General features: G+C 45.4%; 1 protein-coding gene across 1 annotated transcript; it reads left to right on the top strand.

The window, feature by feature from the left end:
- LOC147624999 (putative small nuclear ribonucleoprotein G) lies at positions 1-27,843 on the top strand. The gene is made up of 4 exons (XM_086818220.1): positions 1-135; positions 296-318; positions 489-610; positions 27,550-27,843. The coding sequence occupies exons 1-4, from the start codon at positions 101-103 to the stop codon at positions 27,613-27,615; spliced, it is 246 nt and encodes an 81-aa protein (XP_086674346.1). The 5' UTR covers positions 1-100; the 3' UTR covers positions 27,616-27,843.

Below are 27,843 nucleotides of genomic sequence, written 5' to 3'. Positions count from 1 at the left end.
GAGTATAAGTATAGATATAGATATTAAAGAAGTCAAAAGAAAAATTTCCCGTGTTTAAACTTGTTCGAGCGCGAGGTTGAAGACGAACAATTGCACCGCCATGAGCAAGTCAGGGCAGCCTCCAGATCTTAAGAAGTAAGCGCGTTTTCTTCTGTCTAGGGTTTTGAGTCAGACTGTTTCGCCCTGTGATTTTAGGGTTTTTGGGCTTGGGTTCTTGTAGACTAAGGGTTCTACAGTGTTGTTTAGGGTTTTGATCTGCTTATTAATTTGGGAACTCTTTTTTTTGGGCGTGCAGGTACATGGACAAGAAATTGAACAGTAAATTCCCAAGATTTCATTTGAACAGTGTTATGTAAATGTGTGTGTGTGTGTGTACACGCATGCATAGATAGCCTATGTTTATGTGTGTGCGCTCGTCCCCCCCCCCCCCCCCCCCCCACACATGTGGTTTCAAGTAACATTGCCTTTTGCCCTTATTTTCTTGACAGTTAAGTTGAATGCAAATCGTGTGGTCATTGGGACACTGCGTGGTTATGACCAGTTCATGAATCTGGTCCTTGATGGCACCACAGAAATCAATGGAAATGATCGTAACGAGATTGGCATGGTGGTGAGTTGACTCTCTCTCTCTCTACATAAAGGCAAATGTTGCTGAGCATATGCATGAGAGACCTAGCTAGATGCTGCTAAACACGTCTAAATATACACTGTGAAATTTGAACATGCTATGACCTAGTAATGCGCTTTTGCATGTGGCATCTAGGTGCTTGTAGGATGACCCTTGAACACATAGAAATGTTACAAATAAGCACTCCTCACAAATTAGATGTGCAAGCCTTAAGTTACTGACGGAGTGCTTGTTAGAGAATTTTGCTCAAAATGCATTCAGGCGTTTCACAGATAAATAGTCGTGTCAATCTACAAAGTAGGTAGCACTGACTAGCAAGTTTGGAAAGCCTGCACCAGTTTAAATTGCCACATCAAAATGAATCCCCACAGGGTGCAAAGGCTTCCTGCTGCTGTCTCTATCATCACAGGCTGCTCTCTACACAGGTGCTATGCATGTTTTGGGCCAAAGCAAATACAAAGGTGCTGAAAGAGGGAAATTTTTGCTCTCATGCAAGGATATAGTTGTACTATTGTGCTGGCTGACAGTTTTTTTTTTTTTTTTGGGCATGGAGCATGTAGGGAGTGATCCTACATCTAAATTAAGTGGTCTTGCAAAGGATCACTTTGCATCCACTTTCCTCGCCACGTTAGCACAAAGATCTGCAAAGAAACCCCACCATCCATTGGATTGAGCCCCCACGACTCGAAAAAAACATGGAAAAATGGAGAGAACTCTTGGGCGGGCACACCCACAAAACAGAGGCCCTCACTGAGTACTATGGTATAGATAGGAGATGACTGCTAACACCCCCTCTCAGCTCCTGGATGTGGAACCAACCCCAGTGAGCTGGAGTGCTACTGGAGCATCGCCTGAGGTAGAGACTTCGTGAAGAGGTCCACCACATTGTCCTCCGTCGAACAATAAATAAGCAAGATGTCACCAGCCAAAATCTTCTTACAAACAAAGTGATATTGTATCTCAATGTGCTTGGTCCGAACATGGAAGACCGGGTTCCGAGCAATAGCTATACAGTTCTGGTTATTGCACTGGATGACCGTGGGCTCCTTTTGTGGAAACCCAATCTCGCCAAGTAACCTCAGCCACACAATCTCGCAAGAAGCACCACAAGCAGCCCGGTACTTTGCCTCTGTAGAAGACAAGGCAATAGTTGGCTGCCTCTTGCTGCTCCATGAAATAGCTCCTGAGCCAAGGGTAAATCCGTAGCCTGATGTAGATCTCCTCGTGTTTGGATCTCCTCCCCAATGTGAGTCACTCCAATCTTGAAGTCTGACTCGTTTCGTCGTTTTCCCTCTAGTGTCATAGAAGAGTCCAAGTTCCTTTGTACCTTGCAGATACTGCAAGCTCCGCAATCCTGCGTCCCAATGAGTCTTCAAAGGTGTCTGCATGAATGAGCTCAACAGTACCATTGGAAAGCTCAAGTCCAATCTGGTGTTCAGCAGCCAAATCAATGAACCAACAAGCTTCCGATACACAGAGGCATCAACCTGCTCACAAGGATCAGTAACTGTAACTTTGGTATGCTAAGTCCTAGGCCTTCCGTAACCTGTAAACCACCCCGTTTGATCCCAGAACCTCAAAGCCTGGAGGTTGCTCAACATACACCTCCTCCTGCAAGTCACCATCTGCCACTTGCATGGCTTTCCTACAAGTCCCCTAAGAAAGAGCTTCCTCAACTGCGGTAGTCTCTTTGTCTTGAATGATACGAGACATCAAAGCATAGTTCACTTGTAAAGGCACGTCTGACTGACTAACGCAAGAACTGGAATGTCCCTGCCTGATGCCAACATTTGGCAAGCCATCCACCATTTGGTCCTGCAAAGCTTGCCGCAGCGTATTCCACATTCAAGTGGTCATGACGAAACTGCCACAAATCACCTAATTGAGAACCTGTAAGAGAGAGTGGTGAGAATTTGTAGATCCCATTGTCCACTCCGCCTTCCCAAACAACCTGGCCTGTCGCTTTGTCCCAGAGAGCAACAAAATGCTCATCAAACTCCACCTTGTAAACCTCATGCACTGATAATAGATGAAAACCAAGGGATGGATCATGGAACATAAAGAACCTGGGATGTATTGCTTCCCCCCTCTGCCATCGAGAACGATCTCTAACCTGCCCTCACTATGAGTAGGGATAGCGGACTTGTCACCAATAAGGATGTGACCTGCGTGCCTTCGAAGATCCTGTTATAGCTCTCGAGAAGGAGTTATGTGCTTGGAAGCACCACTGTCTAGAATCCAGTCCCAAGTATCCCTAGTGGTGAGTCCAACCGCCTCCCTACTTGAAGAAGATGGAACTCTGATGTCCATAATCTCCAAGTGCACAAATGCTGGAGTCTTCATGGTTACTGTTGAGGAATCTGCACCTTGCTCGGTGCACCGTTGAGTACATTTCCTCCAGTAGTGGCCTTTCTCGCCACAATGGTTACAGGTCTGCTCTTACCTCTTCAAGTTGTCACGATCCGAGTCGGGCTCCTGCTTAGAAGACTTCGCCTATGAAGACTTCCTTTGCCCTTGTTGCGGCCTTTCGACTGCTGGCCAATCAAGGCCTCAGAACCTCCGCCCTAAAATGCTCTTCCTCGTCCAAGACTATAGGCACAAGCTCCTCCCATGTGATGGTGTTGAGCCTCCCACTGGTGATCAAAGAGGAGTCGAAAACTGAATATACTGAGAGGTCAGATGAGACAGCAAAGTGATGGCCATGTCCTCTAAAGATATCTCCTTCCCAGCCTGAAGAACCTCTTGCTGAAGAGCCTGGAGTTTGTTGATGTGTTCCCGCATTGTCGAAAACTTTGCAGGATCCATCACTCGCATCTACACTTCCAAGGAAATCCGCTTCATGGGTGATACCTAGTTATATAGAGAAGCCTAGTGCTGTTAAATCCCTTTGGCCAGTGTCATGTGTTTGATATGATTAATCACCTAGGGTGTGCAATTAAGGAAGATGAAAGAATGCACACGGGCATTGACACAATCCCATAACCGTGCCTGAGCCTCCCATTCTTTCCTAGTAGAGGGTAAAAGCTTCCCATCCTCAACACTGGCCGTGGAACACCAACCACAATGAAATCAACCAAGTCATAAGACTCCAAGACAAACTCCATCATTACCTGCCATATGCCATAGTTGGTCTTGTCCAATTGTCGATCCACTGGGAATGTGGGGAGAGTGGGGATCTTCACGTGCTTCTTAGCCATCTCAAGCAAATCTGCCATCTCAAGGGTTCACAAGGTCTTGTGAAGGGAGGGTAGGTGGATTAAAAAATGAAGAAGCGGCTGCAAACACTATGCAAGGTGGCTGTCCGGCAATGATGGCCGACTTCTACCCGTTCTCCAAGCCCCAAGCAGCCCAAGAGTCTCCAATCAGCACCAAAAAACAGCAAATCCTCAAGCTGCCACTGTCTCCAAGCTTCAAGCCACCCGGGGCTTTGATACCATGTTGGAATGCACAGTGGAAAATGAGACAACTGCCGTGAGAAACAAAACGCAGAAGTGTAGAGAGAGAGAGAAGCTGTATAAACTCTGCTATATACACGAGGATCCGATAGAGAAAAGAGTGGGGGAGCAAGGGTGGTATGTATACCACCCTATAGTGCTGGTCGGCCAGCCCAAAAATAGCCGATTGCACTTGAATTTGTTCACGATCGAGAAAAGAACCAGTTGGCTAGGACAAAACAGCAGTCAGCTAGTAGAAGAGTGAGTTGGCCAGCACAAAAGGAGTTGGCCAGCACAGGAGAGCACAAAAGGAGTTGGCTAGCACAGGAGAGCCCCAATGGAAAGCCTCATATGGAGTTTTACTTGGAAGAGCAACAGTAGGAGACCTGTTTTGAATGTAGACATCAGTGGAAGCTGCCTCAGCCCAGAAACGTCGAGGTAATGAAGAATGCTTAAGCATAGCACGGGCCATCTCCATAATGGTTCTATTCTTCCTCTCTGCTACTCCATTCTGTGATGGAGTATATGTTGTAGTAAGCTGTCTCCGAATGCCATGGGTCTTGCAATATTGCTAAAACTCTTGGGATGTAAACTCACCCCCTCCGTGGGTCCTGAGAGCCTTGATCAAGCGACCGGTCTCTTTTTCCACCTCAACTCTCCAATCACAAAAGTGCTGAAAAGCCTCATCCTTGGTCTTCAGAAAGAAAACCCAAGTATATCTAGAAAAGTCATCCACCATCACGAGCATGTACAACACCTTACTCAAAGACGCGGTACTCATAGGACCACATAAGTCTGCATGAACAAGAGCAAGTGATGTCGAAGGTCTGTGTGTCGCCTCCTTCGGAAAGGCGGCTCGGTGTTTCTTCCCTTGTAAACAAGAGGAACAAGTAGAAGATGGAGTCTTGATGGTTGGTAAACCCTCAACCAACCCATCCTTCGAAGCTTGTTGTAGAAGCTGATAGCTCAAATGGCCAAACCGAGCATGCCAAAGAGCAAAAGAAGCACTAGAAGAAAGCAAAGTGGTCAACTTGTACAGACCACTATCTTGGACTCCTTGAGCCAAGATGCTACCAGTCGCCTTATCACGAATGGTAATCTCATAATGAGAGAAGATCACCTCTGCACCCTGAGCTGTAAGAGCACTCACTGACAAAAGGTTAAAAGCCAAATCTGGAATATACAGAACGTCAGAGAAGTACCTCTTGTCCTCGGAAGAGCGGAAGATGGGGATGGTGCCATGTCCATGCACTGGCACGGAAGAAGAATCACCCAAAGTGATCTCGCCTGACTTGGCAGTGAAGTCCTCGAATTAATCTCAATGGGGTGTCATGTGAGCAGTAGCACCGCTATCCACAATCCACAACCGCGACTGAGAAGTCACAAGAGCAAGTATACGACGAGAACCTGCTAATAGAAGAATGCCATCATCCTTCTTGGTCTGAGACACCGTTGTAGAGGAAGAGTTCTTTGCTGCTTCATCCCGCTTCTTCTTGTGACATTGGGGCGATTTATGACCCTTCTTTTTCCCTTTCTTTTGTTGATTCTTCCCTTTATCTCACGCAGCCAAAGCTCCATCAGGGCCATCAGAGGTGCCGGTCCGCTCCTCAAAGCGAGACTCAATTTGCATAACGGACGTGAGAACTTCCTCCCAAGTAACTGGAACAGGACGAGGAGAAGAAACAAGAGACTGAAAATATGCATCAAACCTCTCTGGAAGCTTGGAGAGAAGCTAGATAGCCATGTCCTCTGTAGAGATATCCTTGCCACAAACAGCAAGCTCGTCTCGGAGATCTTTCATCTTCGAGATGAAAGCAGATAAAGATGGAAAGGCAGAAACTGATAAGTTCATAAGCTGCTTTTTCAACGCAAAAATCCGACCCGGAGACTTAATCTTGTAGAGATCTGCAAAAGCCTTCCAAACTTCATGTGCAGCATCTATTGTACGCACATACGAGAGAACAAAATCCTGACAGTTCAACATCAGAAAGGAGAAAACACGACGATCATTCGCCTGCCAAATATCAATCTGTGCCTGAGTCACACCACCGGAAGCAAGGGTGGGAGGGGTGGCATTGGCCGATGTAACAAGCCAATCCCAAAGATCCACGCCACGCAAGGCCGATTTCACCTTCACCTTCCACAAGGTGTAGTTGGAACCATCCAACTTTGTAGACTTTGAGTACATCTGAAGAGTAGTCGGAGCAGCCATCACAAAAGCTTGGGCTCAATCTCAGAAATATGCACAAACTCAGAAGAAGAAGTGTCCTCCACAGGTACCAAGGGTGCCACCAAAGCCCGAGCCACCACAATCCCCCTATGCACAAGGGAATGTCCACCGGAGAGGAAAACGCAGCCAAAGAGGGGCTGCTGTCCTGAAAAAACAGGCCACCTAGATCCAAACTCCAAGTAGAAGTGAAACGCTGATGAAAAAGTTACCGTCTGGCTGCAAGCGATGAAGCCAAACCGAAGGAGAACAACCAGCAGAAGCTGTCCAGAAAAAGCAGCAAGTAGAAGGCTGCAAATCTTAGAAAAACGCCGAGGTTAAGGGGCTGTAAATAGGGCTAAATCTGGGGCAGCAGATGGAATCGTTGAACCGGGAGCGATGATACCATGAAAGAGTGCACCGAGCGGAAGCAAAAGAGCACTAGAGTGTGCTAAATAGAGAGTGCAAGAGAGAGAGATATGGAGCAACTATGCTGAATATGCTGAAGCAAGACAGTGACACAAGCAGTCTCATAAGTGAGGAAGCAAAAGATAGACTAGGCAAGATAACTAGACTGAGAGGCCAGCCCACATATTTATAGGTGGGTGGGGAGTGCTGGTCGACTGGAGCTACTGAATCTGGGAAAAAACCATACGGGCTGGGAAAAATCCTAGAAAAATATATAAAATACGGGTGGCCAGCCCACAATCAAGGGCCATGCAAGAGGGTCCAAAAGGACACCAGAAATGGGTAGAAACTGGGGATGAATGTGCTAACAAGCCCAAGTATTGAACTTCCTTAACGCCGAAGATAGACTTTTTGGCGTTTATGTAGAGCCCATTATCTCGCAAAAGTTGTAAGACTTTCTCCACATCTTTCTCATGCTACTCCGCAGTGGCTGAGAATACAAGTATGTCATCGAGAAAGATGAAGACACACTTACCAACGAGGACTGCGAAAATCCTGGACATCATTTTATTAAAGGTCGCGGGTGCATTTGTAAGCCCAAAAGGCATGACTACGAACTCGTAGTGACCACGCTCTCTCCGGAAAGCTGTTTTTGGAATGTCAACTTCGAATATGTGGACACTGGTTTGCTAAGATCATGTCACACCCCAAAAGAGGCGAGACAATGAAATCTTGTTGGAATGAGGCCTTCTGAACTTCAAAGGCAAACTGCTGTGCCTTCTGAGATATGTGGGTGCGGAGACCAGGTGTGAACCCATCCACATCCAGATGATACGGTACTAATGTGCAGCTCATCTTGTTAGCCAACTGGGGGGAGATGGCATCTTCAGAACCACCCATGTCGAATAGGACTACAAACTGTCGGCCCTTGGCAGAGCCATAAGCTCGAATGAGGCTTTTCTGTGCAGCATCGCTCTCACCCTCCTGCTTAGCATCAAATACCACGGATGGCATAGGATGCATAGAAGGTAAAAGCTGAACCACATTGGTGGCGGGGCTGGAGGAGCTGGAGATGCTGTGGCAACTGTGGCCAAAGGAGCTTTGGTGGCTTGTTCCGCTTGCCATTTATGGCAATCCTTCTTACCATGCCCTATGATGTGACAAAAAAAACATCTGTTTTCTGACTGGTATTTCTTTTGCTCCTCTGGAGGAAGATAACCTCCAGTAATGCCTGCCTTAGCCTTTTCATCGGGAGTTTTCTTAGGCTTGGATTCTTTATCCTTCTTACCCCCTGAAATAGAGCTATTATTGCCGTCCTTAGCATCTTTAGAAGATGCATTACCTTTCCTTGGCCGTGCAGCAGATTGCTGCTATTGGGGTTTGGTACTGGATTGGGATGACTGCTTGGGCTTGCCTCCGCTCATCTTCATTTCTTCATTCTGAGCGAGAGTCAAAGCCCGGTCATATGTACTAGGTTCAAAGTTACGAACTGTGAACCGGATATTGGGATCCAAACCACGAATGAATTGCTCTATCTTGGCCCACGCAGATAGCCCTAACTGATGTGCTAAAGTAATAACCTTTCTGGAAAACTGAAGCACTGGAGACCCGTTCTGTTTGAGTCCATAGAACTCATCTGCTAGACCGGTCATATACTGGTGCGAGAGAAATCTGGTCTTCAGGTCATGAGCAAACGTATCCCAGCTAAAAGCTATGACACCTGTGGTCTGGTCTGTATGAAGATTATACCAATGCTGCCACCAATTGACTGCCTCACCTGTGAGATGGGGAGCCGCTACGTGGACTATCCTGAGGATATGTGATCCTAGCTAATGGAAAATGAGCAGTAAATTGATGAATAAACTGATTAACTGCTAAATGATCACACTTACCATCATACTTACTAAAATTTGGTTGACTTTGAATGATGGTAGTCGATGTTGCGGATTGCTGGCTGGTGGCACCTGAGGCTAGGGAAGCTGAAGAGAGGTGCTGGTATCTAAGATGCATGGCCTCCTTTTCCCTTTGGTGCTCGAGTAACATACGTTCTCGATCGAGCTCTCGTTGGTGCTCTCGAGCGGTGAGTGCAGCCTGACGCCGGTCTTCTTTGATCCTGTGTTGGGCTTCCTTATAGTCCCGTTTATTTGCTTTTTCTTGTTGTTTTCTTGCTTTTGCTTTTACTTTTTCTTCTCTCCGTCTGGCCTCGTCTTCTCTGCTTTGTTGTTCCATCTGAAAGAAGAGGGAGATGTAGTTGGGGATTGTTGGAGGCGGAGGAGGACGTGCTGCTGTTGCCTCCAAGAGTTGGAGATGCTCCATGAGAAGCTGGTTCCGAGCTCTAAGTAGAGCTATGGTGTTTGCTGTAGTCGGAAGAGCAAGGTCTCCTTCGGGAGAGACTTCTGTCGGCTTATGTGTACTTTCCTCTGTAGACACGACGTTGAAGTCGGTGGTCGTGCCGAAACGCAATCTGACCATCCAAGGATGCCCTCACGCTAGGATACGGTGTGTGTGGACAAGCTGAATCTGATATCAATGTAACATGCAGCGGAAATATTCGTAATTGAGGATCCTGTCACACAAATGCTCACACTATCTTTTGTATCCTGAGTTTCGCGAGTTTAGCAATCCACTTTAAGACTTCAAACTTTAAGAGATTGAGAGAGACAGAGATGGAAACTATACACCATATGGGGTCCCGAATTACCCACTGAAGGACCCCCTATCCCGTTACCGAAATAGTATTTGCTTTATTATCTTTGAAGAGACTGATGGTGGGCTGACGATAAGCCAAACGCAAGATCTCTGAAGACCAAGAGTCGGGTTGAACTGTGCAGGGCTGTAGGAACACCAATGATGTCCAATCTCGAGCCTATGCACTCTTCCCAATGGAATGAGAAAGGGTTGCAAATCTGAGGCTGAGATAGGGGCTGTTTGGGACTGTTCTAGGCTATGTATGAATGCTGTAAATGAATATGAATGCTGAGTTTTACCTTCACCAAGTGGCTGTAGCAAAACAATGAAGAGATGAATGCTGAAAACTGTATGTATGCTAAAACGCAAAGAGGACTGAAGGCTGAATGCTGTAGATGTTGCGTTTTACTGCATAGAGGCTGAATTGCTCAAGCGTTGATGCTGATGAGGAAAACGCTGAGGTATGAGGTGCTGAATTCTACAATCGCTTTATGCTCCTTGTGCTGAAGGCTCCAAGCGTTGAGTGCTTCAAGGCTGAATGAGATATGAATCAATAAATGGATGATATGCTGGGCTATTTATATGGGCAAGAGGTGCTGGTCTGCTGGCTACAGGGCTGCCGACTGCACTTGTCCAAATAAAATATATAAATGATGTAAAAAATACCCAATAAATGCTATAAAATATGGAAATAATACTGGATAAATTCTGATGGCTGCTAGATGATATCTGAAGGCTTTTGCAATGGTCTATCTGGCCTACATGCATATGGACTGAATGCTATGCAATATGCAGAGTGCTTTCTAATGCAAACCCTAAGGTTTCTACTGACTCTACATGCATGAATGCGTCTCTTCAAGTGGGTTAAGGGACTTGGACTGACTGATTGACTATCTAAGGTTGAGAATGACCTACGTAGCTCGTGCCTGACTTATCTTGGACTGAGGATTACAATGGGGTCACCGTGTATGACAATTATTATCCTAAAAGGTACTAATAATGTACAGTGTTGCACTGATGATGATGAGCCAGCTTGTCACCATGCACTACAGTGCAGAGTGCATGTAACACACTATTAGCCCTAGGCTATTAATTTAAGCTCTTAGCCAATCTTGGCCTCTTTTTGCTAGCATTCTTGCTCACGTGTGAATCCTCCGTCTCTCCACACCTTAGCTTGGGTTAACCTAACCCTAATCATGGGTTAGCACATGTCCCTAGTCCTAATCCTAAGCTTGTCGGGATCTACTCAAGTCTATTGTCTCTTACCTAGGTCAATGTAAGACTCCTTTTGTAGACCGTGCTACAAAGATCCAATTACTTCTTGTCAATCCATCTCTTGTCCAAGAGCTAACTCTCAATAGGACATCTAGTCACAAAGTGCAACAAGCTCTATCATAACAACCCTATCAGAGACCCATAGCACAACTCACTTTTCATACCAAATGGCGTCCTACATTAGTTGTTGGCAAACACTAGTCCACTTAATGCTCAAAAAAGTCCTATTGCTATGTACTTCCACTACAATATTAACGTGTCCAAGAGATGTAGATATAGAGAGAGGGGAGGGAGAAAAGGGAATAGGGAACTTGCACAATACACCACACCGAGCAGGGAACATGCCTCTTTTTCTTTCAAGAATTTATCTAGGAACAATCCATAGGTATGATGGCTAGGATCAATACAACAATGAATACAAAAGCAAAGAAATATGCCGATGTAGTATATCCAAGTCGATGTCAATGTCGAGGCACGAGATCTCTGATGCTGAGCACACCACGGGAATGGCCCATAAGAATCCCTCGCCGCGTTAGTACCAGATCCAAAATCCAAATCAAGTCTAGATCCAAATCCAAGTCCAAGTCCAGATCCAAGTCCAAGTCCCAAATTTCAAAGATGTCCAAGAAAACTCAATACCCAATCTGTAGGAAAATTCTCAAGAAGCTCCTCACGAAAGCAAACACCAAAATAGCAATAAATCCTAGATGGTGGATTCTTTGAACCTGTTAGGAGATTTTATGTCAGAAATCTGAGAAAAAATCCAGCAATGCTGGCGGCTGAGAGCAGTGCTACTGGGCGGCGCTAGGTGGAGCAAAGTAGTGCAGGGTGGCGCTGGCGTTGCTCAGTGGCAGTGGCGGCCAGGCTGAGGTGGGCGGAGGTGGCACAAGGAGGTGAAGCCAGTGGTGGTGAGGTAGACGATGAAGATGATCATCTCCACAACTTTATGCACTTGATGCCAAGAGAGGCTCAAAGTGTCTTTTTATACTTGGGGAGGGCATTGCTTTTTGCCAAAAGCAATACTTTATGCTTTGCTTTTCTCTTTTCGCTTTAATATTTTAATAATAATAAAATATTGCTCATCTTTTTCTAACTTGATTTATTGCCTTTCTAGCTTTAGGGCGTTGCTTTTTGGCCTTGGAGCTGCTTTATGAAAAATCAGCTTTTAGCTTTTTGATCCGGCTCAGTCTCCTCTTTCCAATGGTGCCTTGGCTCATGGTCAACTAAGTTTGACTTTTTGTTTTTTTCTATTTTTTGTCCAAAACTGGTGCTTTTTCTTGAGCCAACTTCATGATCCTTGTTCCCATGCTTTTATCAACCTGTCCATGTATGTGTTTCATTATATGAAATAGAGCTAGGAGGGCTAACATTCCATCCCTTATATCGCAGTTGTCCTCAACTGCGGACTGCAAGTGTTCCAAGCACATTCCTATATTCCATGTATATCCATGTGTTCCAAGTACATTATGTTTTAAATATTTCCCAGTATTAGCCCTGTGTCGGGTGAGCTTTGTGAATCTGCGGTGTCATCTGCCCATTTGGCAACATCTTAATGCCTTATCTTTGGCCAATGTCTTTGTTCTTGATGGTATGTGTTAGATAAAATAAATGCATACTTAACCTGTGAGGACTAGACAGAAGCTAGTCAATAAACAAGTATGTATCATTCGTGTCTACTGGGTATTCTAGGTACTGGCCAGGTAGTTCGGAGCCCAGTGGACTATCACATGCCATAAATCCAAGCATTGCCCATACATCAAAAAAACACAAGTAATGATCCTCCTGTTCATGGATTGCCGTGTTTGGTTTTATCGGAAACTGTGCTGAGCTGTAGCTGGCTCCCGAGGACCGCTCGCGAGTTCATCAATAGTCATCTGGGCACTGGTCGCATTGACCGCCCGACTATGAAATCCAATACAGTCATTTGGGCCATCTGGTCGCAATGACTGGCCGATTGTGAAATTCAATACAATCATTTGAGCCATTTGGTCACTAGGACTGCCCGAGTCCCGACTGTGAAGTCCAAGATATCTGGCATCGTTGCCGTCCAATGGGTCATTTGGCATCATTCCCTCATCCGTCAATGGGTCATTTGGCATTGTTGCCACCCAAATACAAATCTTGCTCCTTGGGCTATTGGGCATCGTTGCCACCCAGATTAGAGCATGTCCAAGTAACCATTATAAGCAGAATAACAATCAATTGCAGTCCAATATATATATATATATTCACACACACAATGAAGAAGGATCGAGGTACAATCCCTCCCTCTTGAATCTGTCTTGATTGCAAGACGTCCATATCTGTACTTCAGCTGCACCAACCACTCCTTATAAGCTCGAAGTATATTTGGATAGTCCTTGAAGTACTTCTTTAGCATCCATTTTGCATCCAGTAGCGAATAATTCTCGTATTCCAAGAGGAACTTTCTGACCAATGTCTTTCCTCTCTTTCTCACAGAATAAAACTCAATCGGTTTTGGCTCTTCCACCCGTGGTGGATCCTTCAATACAGGCTCCTCGGGGGGGGGGGTAACCCTGTACATGGTTCCAATAAATGCCAAGGAAGGCATTATGTATCCTCCAATGCTCTTGGAAAGTCCAGCCGATAACAAACTGTTAGCACTCATCTCCTGTCTGTATATTTACACCAGGGCCTCTGTTGTGGGTGTGCCCACCCGATTTAGGTGTTTTCTCATTTTTCCCCACTCTCCATATTTTTCCCTTGGTGTGGAGGATTGTATGACTGCTCTGCTGTCCCCAGGCTCTCCCCTGTATGTTGGCTGACTAGGAGGGAGCAGGTCGTGGACAAGCTGAGGGCTGTCGGCTGTTTTTCAGCAGCCCGACTGGCTGCTTGGGGCCATATAAAATGGCCCCTTGCCCCCCACACCATTCATCATTGTATCCGGGATTTCTTGTGTATATTGCAGAGTTATATGCTTCTCTCTCTCTCTCTTTCACTCTCTCACTCTTTTCTGCATTTTTCTGCTGTGCACTTGCTCTAGGTGTTTTCAGATCTTGTCTTCATCTCTGCTGCATATTCTCACATGGTATTAGAGCTCTAGGCTCTTGGAAGATCTTGGGAACTGTGTGAGCAAGAGGGGGGCTGTTTGTGTTGCTGATTGGAGGACTATTTTGGGCCGTACAGGAAGAGGAGAAGCAAGCGAAAGGCGGGCTTTGTTGCTGGACAGCCACTTGCAGGTTTAGTTCTTCATTTTTTCCCACCCACCCTCCCTTTTTCAGTTACACCCCCGCAATGGCAGATTTACTTGAGATGGCTGAGAAGCACGTGAAGATCTCGATACTCCCCACGTTCTTGGTGGACCGTCAGTTGGACGGGAACAACTACGGCATATGGAAGGTAATGATGGAATTTGTTTTGGAGTCTTACGACCTTGTTGATTCCATTGTTGTTGGGGTTCCAGGGCCGGAGTTAGAGGAAGGGGAGTTACCCTCTATTTGGAAGGAACGGGAGGCACATGCATAGTTATGGGATCGTGTCAATGGCAGAGTCCGTTCTTTCATCTTCCTCAATTGCACACCACAGGTAATCAATCATATGGCGCTGGCCAGAGGTATTTGGCAGCATTTGGCTTCTCTCTACAACAGGGTGTCACCCATGAAGAGAATCTCCTTGGAAATTTAGATGCGGGTGATGAATCCTGCAAAGTCGTCGATGATGCGGGAGCACATCAACAAGCTGCAGGCTCTTCAGCAGGAAGTTCTCCAGGCTGGGAAGAGATATCATCAGAGCGTTGCTGTCACATTTGCCCTCTCAGTACTCAGCCTTTTACTCTTCGTTGATTACCAGTGGTGGCAGGCTCAGCACCATCACATGGGAGGAGCTTGTGCCCATGGTCTTGGACGAGGAGAAAAGATTCACGAACCCTCCACAAGGTGAAGGTTCTGAGGCGTTAACTGGCCAACGGTTGAAAGGCAGTAATAACAACAACAAGGGCAAAGGAAAGGCTTCATTAGAGAAGTCTTCTAAGAAGAAGCCCGACTTAGACCGAGAGAAACTGAAGGCCGAGAGGACTTGTAATGATTGTGGCGAGAAAGGCTACTATTGGAGGAAGCGTCCTAAGCGGAGCACCGAGAAGGGTGCAGAATCCTCAGCAGCAACCGTGAAGATTCCAGCTTTTGTGCACCTGGAGGTTATGGACACCGGTGTTTCATCTTCTTCATGCAGGGAGGAGGTTGGAGGCCTCTCCGCTATGGATACTTGGGAGTGGATTCTAGACAATGGTGCTTCCAGGCACATGACTCCTTCCCGCACTGCTTTATAGGGTCTTTGCAAGTATTCTAGACACATCCTTATTGGGGATACATCCACTATCCCATTTCATAGTGAGGGCAGGTTGGAGATAGTTCCCGATGGCAAAGGAGGGAAGCATTCCTCCCAAGTGTTGTATGTTCCATCACTTGGTTCTCATTTGTTGTCAGTGCATCAGGTTTGCAAGGCTGGCATACGGGTGGAGTTTGATGAGCATTTTGTTGCTCTCCGGGACAAAGCAACAGGTCAGGTAGTTTGGGAAGGCGGAGTGGGAATGGAGTTTACAAACTTTCAGCACTCTCTCTTCCAGGTCCTTAGTTTTGTGAAGAGTGGCAGTCTCGTAATGGCCACTTAAGTGTGGATACGCTACAGGTGCAGGCTTTCCCGGACCAGATGGTGGATGGCTGGCCAGATGATGGCAGCAGTTGGCAGGAACTTTCCAGTACAGATGTTGGTAGTTCTTGTGTTCGTCAATCAGAGGAAACTTTATAGGTAACCTATGCTCTGATATCTCGTAGCATTCGGGATAGAGAAACTCCTGTAGTTGAGGAAGCTCTTTCCACGGGGACCTATTGGAAGGCCAGGCAGGTGGCAATTTATTACTTGCAGGAGGAGGTGGATGTTGCACATTCTCCAGGCTTTGTGGTTTCGGATTTAGAGGGGGTGGTTTACAGGTTTTCGAAGGCCTTGAGTGGTCTTCAGCAGGTTTCCAGGACTTGGCATCCCACCGTAACAGTTGTTGATCCTTGTGAGCAGTATGATGCCTCCTTGACTCGGAAGCAGAATAGTTCATTGTCTTGGTTGATGCATACCAGATTGGATGGAAGCTTCTTGATGAGGCTGTTGAGCTCATGTTTGCAGAGGACTCTTTGGGAGGCAGGATTGCGTACCTTGTGGTTTCTGCAGCATGCGAAGGATCTTGGACTCTTTTACACAGGAGGGGGATTGATGGATGGAGTCAGACTCCAAGGATGGAGTGATTTAGATTGGGAAGGAGAGCCAGACCCGAGGAACTTGACATCAAGCTATAGTTTTTCCCTTGGCTTAGGAGATGTTTGTGGTGCTGCTTTCGAGGTGGTGAGGTTCTAGAGGTTACTTGGTGGTATTGGGTTTCCACTGGTGGAACCCGCAGTCATCAAGAGGCATTTTGTTCGTGAAAAGATTGTTGCTGATGACATCTTGCTAGAGTTCTGTTCGACGGAGGACAGTGCGGTGGACTCCTTTACGAAGTCTCTATCTCGGGCTATGCTCGGGCGGCACTCCAACTCACTTGGGTTGGTTCCACATCCAGGAGCTGAGAGGGGTGTTAGCAGTGATCTCCTGTCTGTATATTTACACCAGGGCCTCTGTTGTGGGTGTGCCCGTCCGATTTAGGTGTTTTCTCATTTTTCTCCACTCCATATTTTTCCCTTGGCGTGGAGAGCTGTATGACTGCTCTGCTGTTCCCAGGCTCTCCCCTGTATGCTGGCCGATTGTCCAGTGCTGGCTGACTAGGAGGGAGCAGGTCGTGGACAAGCTGAGGGCTGTCAGCTATTTTTTAGCAGGCCGATTGGCTGCTTGGGGCCATATAAATGGCCCCTTGCCCCCCACACCATTCATCATTGTATCTGGGATTTCTTGTGTATATAGCAGAGTTATACGCTTCTCTCTTTTCTGCGTTTTTCTATTGTCCACTTGCTCTAGGTGTTTTCAGATCTCGTCTTCGTCTCCGCTGCATATTCTGACACAAACATGGTTGATCTTCTTGGTATCCTGAGAAAGGTCCATATACCATCATTTCCTGACTTTGGCAATCCAAAGATTAAATCCATAGCAATACTCTTCCATAGAACATTCAATAGGTGCAATGATCTGCTAGCTTTTGTCGGTCAGACTTGACCTTCAAACATTCTTGAACATAAAACTTAATGTGCTTTTTGCTAGGCCATTGAAGTAGCTTCTCCCAAGCTTGTGCTGTAGACACTTTTGGTCTTCAAGTGCTTTGTTACATATAAATGGGTTTACTTCAAAAGAATCTTTCTTGATGACAAGAAAAGTCACAAAATTTCCATTCTAAAATCTGTTCCAATACAATTCTAGAAATCCTCGTCTAAGACTTTCATAGGCCACAACAGGGCCCTCATGGTACAAGACTGCTCCAATGTAATCTTGTCACCATTTGGCCACCCAATTGGTTCACTCGTGCTTTCTTATCATGTATGTACATTGGACTGGTGTCCATGGCAATTGTATATGCCAGGGATTGATGCCACTCATGTGATACTGTGGACTTGGCTTTCCGTTGGGACTTGTGCCTCCATGTACATGCCCGGAAATGCTTGGTGGATTGGTGTTCCATTGGGTCTGGTACCTAGTGTACTTGCCTGGAGCACGTCTATTTTGGTATAGTCTCATGAACGGGGATTGTCCATACCAATGCTGCATTGCGTAGCATCTTTATGTGTTTGCTTGCAATTGAAATTGCATGCTGTTTTCATGCTTGTTTGACCGATGTGTAAGGGGACGCCCGCCCACGAACCGTGCGTGTGAAACTGTCTGCTGACATGGTTATGTGGCATGTGACAGGTGGTAAGTATTGGTCATAAACGTGGCCTTAGGAGTTAGCACTAATTTATAAGTGAGTGTGTATACACTTCATTAATTTTTGGGCGACCGAAACTCACTTATAAATTATGACTAGCCTAGTCTTCACACACACTGATGTCCTGAGGTACACACTGATGTCTAGAGGTGGACATAACCCAATGTCCACCGCCGAGACCTTATCCCCTTTGTACAAAGGAGCCATGTGTCCACTCTGGCTTGCTCCACAAAGCACCTGCCTGCCACCTACACTGAACAACTCACCACCTCTCTCCTTCTCTCTCTAGAGATTGGCACCTCCTTCATGAGGGCTGTTGGGCTGCATTTTCTGCACATTCTCCTTCCCAACTTCATTTCCAAGCTTGCTAAGGTGATTTCAAGCTTCCAAGAGTGTTTCCGGATGCTAATCACTCTCCTACACACTCCCAATGACTGAAATTCAGCAAAACAGCTCTCTTTGTTTTCTGTAATTTTTGGTCTTTTTGCTGAAAACCCTAATTTCAGCCCTCCTTTCTCAAGTTGAACCATAGGGGAAGCTTTCCCAAGGCTCCCTTCATCCTCTTGAAGACTTTTGTCTCAAAGAAAGGCGACCAATCGAAGACATCAACACTCCAAGGACTTCCATCGCGAAGACTTCCGCTGTCATCGACTCTACTTGTTATTGGTAAGCTTTTATGCTTAAATATGGAAGCAAGTAGCAGGAGGGAGGAACTGGATTACAAGATCACATACCCTGTGTAGTGTTCTCTTGTCCTACGTGCTCTCTTGCAGATTGTTGCTACCATGTGTTGGTGGAACAATAGAGAGCAGATGGTAGGGAACATGGGCACTTGAGAGGGTAGTGTGGATTGCAAGTCTACATCGACAACCACTTGTTTGCAATACTGTATTCATATGCATTGGTATGGAAATCTGGTCAGAAATGCCCATGACACTATGTACTTGATTCTCTCAAGATCAATATACTTTATTTGAGGGAGGGGTCAGCCGTTCTGGCTCATTGTGTGTCTCTTGTCAATTCAACAATTTACTTCTTGTATTTGAGCAAGTGTCCATCAAATCTTAGTGTATTTAAGTGTATTGATTAGCATTGTGTTCAACCAAGTTACATTGGTATCAGAGCATACGGTTCTCTTTCACTTCTATCGTGAGAAATGATCACCGTGAACACTAGCTATCTCTACACTTAGAACATTATGGACAGCCATACAATGAATGTTGGAGATGCTAACACAAGAGGGAGGGACAATGAAATGCATGCTTTCAATGCTTTACAGGATGAGCAAACTCATGTGGTGCACAATAGGGAATATGAATATGTGGGACAGCTGTCCCGTGGCAAAGAGACGATGCAGAAAGAAGAGTCCATAGTCTTGAGGGCTGAACTTACTCGTATGCAGGCTCTTCTCCATGCACAACAAGAAGAATTGAATCTCTACCGCCGCGAGGATCCATTGGTACATGACCGTTTTAAGGCCAAGAAAGCTGAATCTTATATGGATCATGCAATGACAATGATTGCTCAAGAGTTGCACATGCAACTGAGGGATGCAGCACGTGCATACTTGGCTCGTACCGAGGATGCCTATGCAGAAAAGGCAACCATCCCACATGTCTTGGAATCCCCACCGGTGCCCGAACAAGAACTTATGTCTAAGAGGATGAATCTCCATGCTATGGGAGAGGAACAATCAGTGACTTCACGCCATGCAGGAATACCTTATGTAGCCCGTAAAGGATACAATGTTTATGGCAGTGGTCAAAATGTGTGTCAAATGCCATTGCCGGCCGAAAATGTGCATGCATAACACATGCAACATGAACATGGGTTGCAATTTTCTGTTGGTGCAAGTATTCTGCGTATCTCTCATTGCACTCATGCCTTCGAGTGTGGTTGTGAGGGAGAAGCTATGGCTGAAAATGTATCAATGCATGTTGAGGAGCCAGCCATGTCTCATGCTTACAAGGCACATGTATCTATGCCTTATGCATCACCTTTTGGTCCTAAAATGATGCCAGCTCACAGGGGCTGTCCCAGTGGACAAACATGGGGGAAAACATGTTGAGATGCAGGTTCATGCATCAAAGTCTCGTGACTTCAAAGCTACTCACAGGGGCTGTCCCAATGGACAAACGTGGGGGAAAACATGTTGAGATGCAGGTTCATGCATCAAAGTCTCGTGACTTCAAAGCCGGACACAAATCTGTGAAGTTTGACACATATCATGGAAAATATGATGCATCAAAGGCACTTGCTTTTATTCCCCAGTTTGATATTGCTTTCAGTGATGAGGATTTCACTCAGAAATCCATGATCCGGCATGTAAGCATGTTTATGAAAGGCACTGCTGCCCATTGGTGGCTCACGGAGAAGCTCTCACCGAATCCTGTTAGATCATGGGAAGAGTTCAAGGAGAGGTTCTATGCTCAATTCTTGCCTCCCAATGCATCGAATGAGATAACAAGAGGTTCTATGCTCAATTCTTGCCTCCCAATGCATTGATTGAGATAACAATGAAGTGGGATTGGGTGAGAAGCAAAATGAGGGGGAATCGGTAAATGCATATGTACAAAAGTTTTGAAAAGTGCTTTTGGAGGTGTCTCCATTTATGCATGTCACCGAGGTAGAAAGGAAGAGAAGGTTTCAATCGGGATTGCAACCCGTGTACAAAGCGGGACTACAAATGTATCCTGGTCATACCTTACACCGAGGCGGAAAGGAAGAGAAGGTTTCAATCGGGATTGCAACCCGTGTACAAAGCGGGACTACAAATGTATCTTGGTCATACCTTACACCAACTAATCGCAGCCGCCACCACCACCGAGCAATTGGAACTCAAATTGAGTCGATCCAATAAGGCTAAACCCTCATTTCAAGGCAAAGAGAGGGCTGTCCAAAGCCTGCAAAATGATGGACAGCCACCTAAAAAGGACCAAAACCAAGATAAACATGGTTCAAAGGCTGAAAATAACGCTACCAAGAAGCGTCCCTTCAAATTGAGAGACTATGGTCTCACTCTGGAGCAGAAAAAGCAATATATGAGTAAGGGGAAATGCAGAAAAAGCAATATATGAGTGAGGGAAAATGCTTTACTTGTGGTAGCACCGAGCATATTGCAAAGGCATGCCCAAATAAGAAGAAGCGTGATAATGCAAATGCATCAAAGCCTAATGTGCATATGGTTCCGGATGTGCAGGGCAACACTTCACATGATAGCAAAGACAGGGTTGTATGTAAAGCTTGGGGACAGCTCAAGGAATAGCCCGCTTTGTTCATGTTTGATGATTGTGCATCTGAAAATTTCATATCCACACAGATGGCAGTTGCTTTGGGTATTGAAGTGAAGGACATGGGTCAAAAAATTGAAGCAGGGGTTACCTAGAGAAGTGCAGGTCATGCCTATTTTTGGGAAGTTGCGCATACACATTCAAGGCTATGTGGATTATGAGGATTTTCTTGTGGCGCCTTTGAATGGTTGTGATGTATTGCTTGGAAAGCCTTGGCATACACGTATTGATCCATGCAAGGCTTACAAGACCAACAGGATCACCTTCATGCATAAAGGCCGAGAGCATGTAATTGATGCTGGTGAAGAGGGTGATACCATTCTCCTTTTATCTCATGTACAAATTAAGAAAGTAATGAAAAAGAGTGTTTTTGTGTACTTGATTTTTGTACGAGATCATGTTGAGGAAAATAATGTACATGTAAACACTCTTAGTAATGATAGACTTAAATTTTTGCAAGAGAACAATGATTGTTTTGCTGATGAGTTACCAATTGAGTTGCCACCCGTACGACCAGAAGATCATCGTATTGATCTTGTGCCGGGTAGCTCACCACCTAGTAGGCCAGCCTATTGTGTAAGTGCATTTCAAAAAGAGGAGATCATGAAGCAAGTGAATGAGCTTCTTGAGAAGGGTTTGGTTCAGCCAAGCTCTTCCCCATATTGTTCACCCGTCCTCTTGGTTCAAAAGAAGGATGGATCCTTTCGTATGTGTGGATTATAGAGCTTTGAATAAGCTTACCATCAAGAATCGGTTTCCGATTCCATGCATAGACGACATCCTTGACAAGTTGGATGGATTGGCATGCTTTAGCCGAATTGATCTCAAGAGTGGGTATCATCAAGTGCGTGTAGTGCTTGAGAATGTACACAAAACTGCTCTCAGAACAGCATTTGGGCGTTATGAGTATCTTGTTATGTCTTTTGGTCTTACAAATGCCCCAGCTACATTCAATAGAATGATGGATCACAGGTACAGGAAATTTACAGGTGTCTTCTTTGATGACATCCTAGTCTTCTCGAAGACCGAAGAAGAGCATAGAGCTCATTCGGCCATTGTTTTTGAAGAACTCCGTAAGCATAAACTCTTCATAAATGCAAAGAAGAGTGAGTTCTTCTTGTCAGAGATACATTATCTTGGGTATATTTTGTCCAAAGATGGAGTGTGGATGGATCCTGCAAAGATTGATGCAATTCGGAATTGGCCCGAATTGAGTTCGGTGCATGAGATCTGTAGTTTTCTTGGATTATGCTCTTACTACCGCAGGTTCATTCGGCACTTTGCATGGATTGCTTCTCATTTGCATGATTTGACAAAGAAGGCGGCTGTGTTCAAATGGACTAATGTAGAGAGGGATGCATTCCTCAAATTGAAAGATGCAACTACTCATGGTCCAATGTTGATCATTCCGGATTTGCAAAAGCCTTTTTGTGTGGAATGTGATGCATCTGGAAATTGCATAGGAGCTGTCCTTAATCAAGAGGGACATGCCGTGGCTTATGAGAGCCATAGATTGCATGATGCAGAGCTATCTCTTGGCATTTATGAGAAAGAGCTCTTGGCTGTAATTCATGCACTTACTATATGGAAACATTACCTTCTTGGGGCTGATTTCACCGTGAAGACAGATTACCAGAGTTTGAGGTATTTTCTTACCCAAACTAAGTTGTCAGAGAAGCATATGAGGATGGCCAATTTCCTCTCTATGTTTTATTTTCAGATCTTGCACACCTCGGGAAAGAAGAATGTAGTGGCCGATGCATTGTCACGAAAGCCGTATGTAGTAGCTATCTCGGTTGCCTCTCATGGGGACTTGTCTACCATGCGTGATTTGTATCATACGGATGCTGATTTTGCCACTATTTGGGCTGATTTGATGGTTGGTCATGCACATGCCTCATATGTGATCAAAGAGGGTTATCTCATGAAAGATAATTGCCTATGTGTGGTGTTTGACATGAGGCAAAAGGTTTTGGATGAGTGCCATGCTCCTCCATATGCTGGTCATAGAGGCATAATGCCTACTACGCACATGATTGAGCGGTATTTCTTTTGGCCAGGTATGCGGAAGGACATAGAGGCACATGTACATGCATGTATCACCTGTCAAAAGGTGAAATTTGATAGGCAAAAGGCACCAGGTTTGCTTCAGCCATTGCCTATTCCCACGCAGCCATGGGAAAGTATTACAATGGATTTCATTATGGACTTGCCACGGACCCAACTGGGTAATGATGCAATTTGGACAATTGTGGACAAGTTTAGCAAGCAAGCTCATTTCTTGCCGGTCAAAAGACCATCAAAGCTGAGCATATTGTTAAAATATATCTTGCACAAGTGTTCAAACATCATGTAATGCCGAAGTCCATTGTGGGGAATAGAGATCCCAGGACTGCAAGTCTCTTTTGGCGGCTCTTATTTGATAATATGGGCACCAAATTGGACTTCTCATCAGCTTATCACCCTCAAACGGATGGACAAAGTGAGGCTGCAAAGTCAGCCGTCTTGGATCTCTTGAAATGCTATGTGGCAGATCAGAAGTCTTCTTGGGAGAAGTACTTACCGCTTGTGGAATTTGCATACAACACCATGGTGCATGTATCTACTGGAAAGGCCCCGTTTGAGATTGTTTATGGTAAGGTGGTTTTGCCACCCATCCTTCACACAAAGGATGAGATATTTGCAGCTGATGAGTATGTTAGAGACTTGGATATTGCTTTTGCTCACGTGCGGACAACCATTGCAAGGTCACAAGACAAGCATAAAAGGGCTGCCGACAAGCATAGAAGGCAATTGGATGTTAAAGAGAATGATTGGGTATTGCTGAAATTTGAGAAAGCAAGACTTGCAAAGAGGCCTGGCAAAGAGGGTGCATACTCTAAGCTTGCAACCAGGTACTATGGGCCCTTTCGAGTGATCGAGAAGATCAATGAAGTGGCTTTCAGATTGGCATTACCTAGTCATTGGGCACATACACAATGCTTTTCATGTGAGTCTCCTTCGCAACTATGTAGGGCTGGAGCCCAGTGAAACGGTCATTGAGGATCCACCAGAAGTGGATGAGCTTGAGGAGATCTTCTAGCCAGAGAAGATTGTGTATCACAAGGAACGCAAGCTTGCTGCAGGCAAAGTTGTGAGGCGATATCTTATATTTGGATGCTTTTTAGTTGCCGACAACTGTTTAGAAGCCCGGGAGGATGTCACCATTTGGCCACCCAATTGGTCCACCCATGCTTTCTTATCATGTATGTACATTGGACTGGTGTCCATGGCAGTTGTATATGCCGGGGATTGATGCGACTTGTGTGATACTGTGGACTTGGCTTTTCGTTGGGACTTGTACCTCCGTGTACATGCCTGGAAATGCTTGGTGGATTGGTGTTCCATTGGGTCTGATACCTCGTGTACTTGCCGGGAGCACCTCTATTTTGGTATAGTCTCATGAACGGGGATTGTCCATACCAATGCTGCATTGCATAGCATCTTGATGTGCTTGCTTGCAATTGAAATTGCATGCTGTTTTCATGCTTGCTTGACCAATGTGTAGTTCTGGGTAAGGGGACGCCCGCCCGCCCGCGAACCGTTCGTGTGAAACTGTCTGTTGACATGGTTATGTGGCATGTGACAGGTGGTAAGTATTGGTCATAAACTTGGCCTTAGGAGTTAGCACTAATTTATAAGTGAGTGTGTACACACTTCATTAAGTTTTGGGCGACCAAAACTCACTTATAAATTATGACCAGCCCAGTGTTCACACACACTGATGTCCCGAGGTGGACATAACCCAATGTCCACCGCCCAGACCTTATCCTCTTTGTACAAAGGGAGTAACTAGCCATATGTCCACTCTAGCTTGCTCCACAAAGCACCTGCCTACCTGCCACCTACACTGGACAACTCACCACCTCTCTCCTCCTCTCTCTAGAGATTAGCGTCTCCTTCATGAGGACTGTTGGGCTGCATTTTCTGCACCTTCTCCTTCCCAACTCCATTTCCACGCTTGCTAAGGTGATTTTCAAGCTTCTAAGAGTGGTTCCGGATGCTAATCACTCTCCTACACACTCCCAATGACTGAAATTCAACAAAACAGCTCTCTTTATTGCTGTAATTTCTGGTCTTTTTGCTGAAAACCCTAATTTCAGCTCTCCTTTCTCAAGTTGAACCATAGGGGAAGCTTTCCCAAGGTTCCCTTCATCCTCTTGAAGACTTTTGTTGTGAAGAAAGGCGACAAATCGAAGATCTCAACACTCCAAGGACTTCCATCGCGAAGACTTCCGCTGTCATCGACTCTACTTGCTATTGGTAAGCTTTTATGCTTAAATATGGAAGCAAGTAGCAGGAGGGAGGAACCGGATTACAAGATCACATACCCTTTGTAGTGTTCTCTTGTCCTACGTACTCTCTTGCAGATTGTTGCTACCATGTGTTGGTAGAACAATAGAGAGCAGATGGTAGGGAACATGGGCACTTGAGAGGGTAGTGTGGATTGCAAGTCTACATCGACAACCACTTGTTTGCAATACTGTATTCATATGCATTGGTATGGAAATCTGGTCAGAAATGCCCATGACACTATGTACTTGATTCTCTCAAGATCAATATACTTTATTTGAGGGAGGGGTCGGCCGTTCCGGCTAATTGTGTGTCTCTTGTCAATTCAGCAATTTACTTCTTGTATTTGAGCAAGTGTCCATCAAATCTTAGTGTATTTAAGTGTATTGATTAGCATTGTGTTCAACCAAGTTACAAATCTCCTCTTGATAAACTTCCTGGTGGAATGTCAATTTGATGATCTTCCAATTTGTCTGGCTTCTTGCTTTAGCTTGTCAAGACAATTTGTAGCTATATGTTCCTTGTTTCCACATTGGAAACACTTCCCTTCTTTGGTGTATTCCTCACGTTGCTTGAGGGACAATCTTCTTTGAAAGAGTGGAGGTTTGTCCTCACTCCGCTCCTCTTGAGACTCGACTCTTGATGGGGATTGTGTGTGAAAATGGCATTTTATCCAGCCCTAAAAAGGGGATTACTCTGGATTTATTAGATTTTATTCAACTTTTTTGTCTTGCTGCTGGCCGATTGCCCTTTCACTGGACCGACCAGCAGCTTCCCTTACTATATATAGCATAGCCTCATCATTAAGCTTTTTGTACCACTTCATTGATCACATCAGGTACCACGTGATTTACTGCTCCTGCTGCCGGTGCGTGCACTACAACTGGTCCTTTTGTCCTTTTGCCCTCACACCCCAATTGTAGGTTTAATGTCTCGAACCACCCCCAAGCCTGAGGTCTAATTGCCACAAGCTTGCTTGCTACCGATGGCCCCAACCTAACATCCCATACCACTAGGCCGAACCACCCATCTTGCAACTCCATGGCCACAAGATTCTGCACGCTTCCTTGATAGCCCCAGGCCACGGCGTGACTATGCGATCTCTTGTGTCTATTAGGTGACCCGAAGGTCACTTATATAGTACTTTTATTGGCCCTTGCTTTTTTTATAAGTTTTCTTGCTTTATTTATAAGCTTTTAGCCATTATTAGCCTTTGGCTATTAATTATAAGCTCTTAGTCAATCCAGACCTCTTTTTGCTAGCGGGCTTAGCTCACATGTGAACCCTCTAGGTCCCCACGCCCCCAGCTAAAACGTAATCCTAATCTTGGGTTAGCACGTGCCCTAGTCTTAATCCTAAGCATGTTGGGATGTAACACTCCTTGGATTGCTTTTCCAAGTTCCTCAGACAATCTTTCACGATTGGCTCGGTGGAGGAGTCTTTCGCATTGAGCCACACTACATGAGCCTCTTAGCCATGCTTATTAGCCTCTGAGCCATGCTAGTTAGCCTTAGAGCCAGTTGCGGGGACTGTCTTGATTTCTTGCTAGTGTTGGAGTATTGGAACTATCGAAGGTTTGTCAGGTGTCATCTCCATCACTCCAAAAGGGGGGTTGGTTTGATATTTCGAAGTCTAGTAGTGTGTCCATTGGTGTGAACATCCCCTTAGGGTGTGAACAACACTTATTAAGGTCTAGGTCAAAAGATGAGGCTTGATGCCTTTAAAAGCAATGTACATGGTGGAAGTCTTATCATAATTGCATCATTGTCATGGCTTGAGCTTCCATCTCATCTCTTATTTGCACTCTACTCCTACACACCTATCATGGATATCTTTCATCCTCCATAGCCACATTGGTGTGATCTTGGATGCCAATAGCCATCTTGCGGGTCCAATTGGTGTTGACTTCTCTGTCCATCTTCATGTTGAACTTGGGAGGCTTCAAAAGCTTCAAGAATTGAGCTCGTTCCTCAGGACGCATGGAGGAAGAACTCAGCATACCGATAGTCCCCTGACGTTGAGCCGATGAAGGCAAGCAAGAACTGTCCGGAGAATCTGGTGGAGAGGGACTCCGCGAAAGAGACCGTCAGTGAAAGAAACGACGTCTATCCAGCCGACTATGTGCACGTGTAGAATGATGATTGCGGACTGGGAGTGAAGCTCATCCAGTACAGTCTTGCCTACATCCAAAGGAGTGAAAAATCCTTCTCCAAAAAGTTTTGCCACTTTGTCCACGGAATCGTCCAATACTTTCGACGGAAATAGTTCACTCATTTCATTGTGGCCTCTTGCAGGTGGGAAGTGGGTGCTTCAGTTTTATTCAGTTTGCCATCAGTTTCTGAAAGGAATTTTCATGTGCTTTTCTAGGAAACTAAGTGCTCAAGGTGGGTCAACCCTTAACAATGCACTTATTCTCTTGACATTGGTTTTTGCAGGTGATCAGAGGCAACAGTGTCGTGATGATTGAAGCTTTAGAACCAGTTAATAGACCTGTACAATAGAGGTACATCAGGGTGCCTTTTCTCTATCAATGTGCTGTACAACTTTTTTAAAGTATGCTCTTGTATTTTGTTTGTCGAGCCAAAAGTAGCAGATATGGAAAGAGTCTTAACAAGGAAACTTCTGTATGGAAAGTGAATTGGAGTAGTGACATGACTCTACTACGTGCCTAATTCCTTTCCACCTCACGTATATGGTTGCTACTAATGCATCTTTGAACTTTAGAGTCT

Source organism: Cibotium barometz, chromosome 24, assembly GCF_041138505.1.
Source record: "Cibotium barometz isolate CiBa-2024 chromosome 24, ASM4113850v1, whole genome shotgun sequence".
NCBI lineage: Eukaryota > Viridiplantae > Streptophyta > Polypodiopsida > Cyatheales > Cibotiaceae > Cibotium > Cibotium barometz.
The sequence above is the reverse complement of the archived record's forward strand: the minus strand, read 5'-3'. Positions and strand labels throughout refer to the sequence as shown.

Bases quoted from the DNA above. Each gene is read 5' to 3' on its own strand.
- LOC147624999 (XM_086818220.1), top strand. From the start codon at position 101: ATGAGCAAGTCAGGGCAGCCTCCAGATCTTAAGAA. The intron at 319-488 runs GTAAATTCCCAA...TTTTCTTGACAG, and splicing joins CATGGACAAGAAATTGAACA to TTAAGTTGAATGCAAATCGT. The intron at 611-27,549 runs GTGAGTTGACTC...TGGTTTTTGCAG, and splicing joins GTAACGAGATTGGCATGGTG to GTGATCAGAGGCAACAGTGT.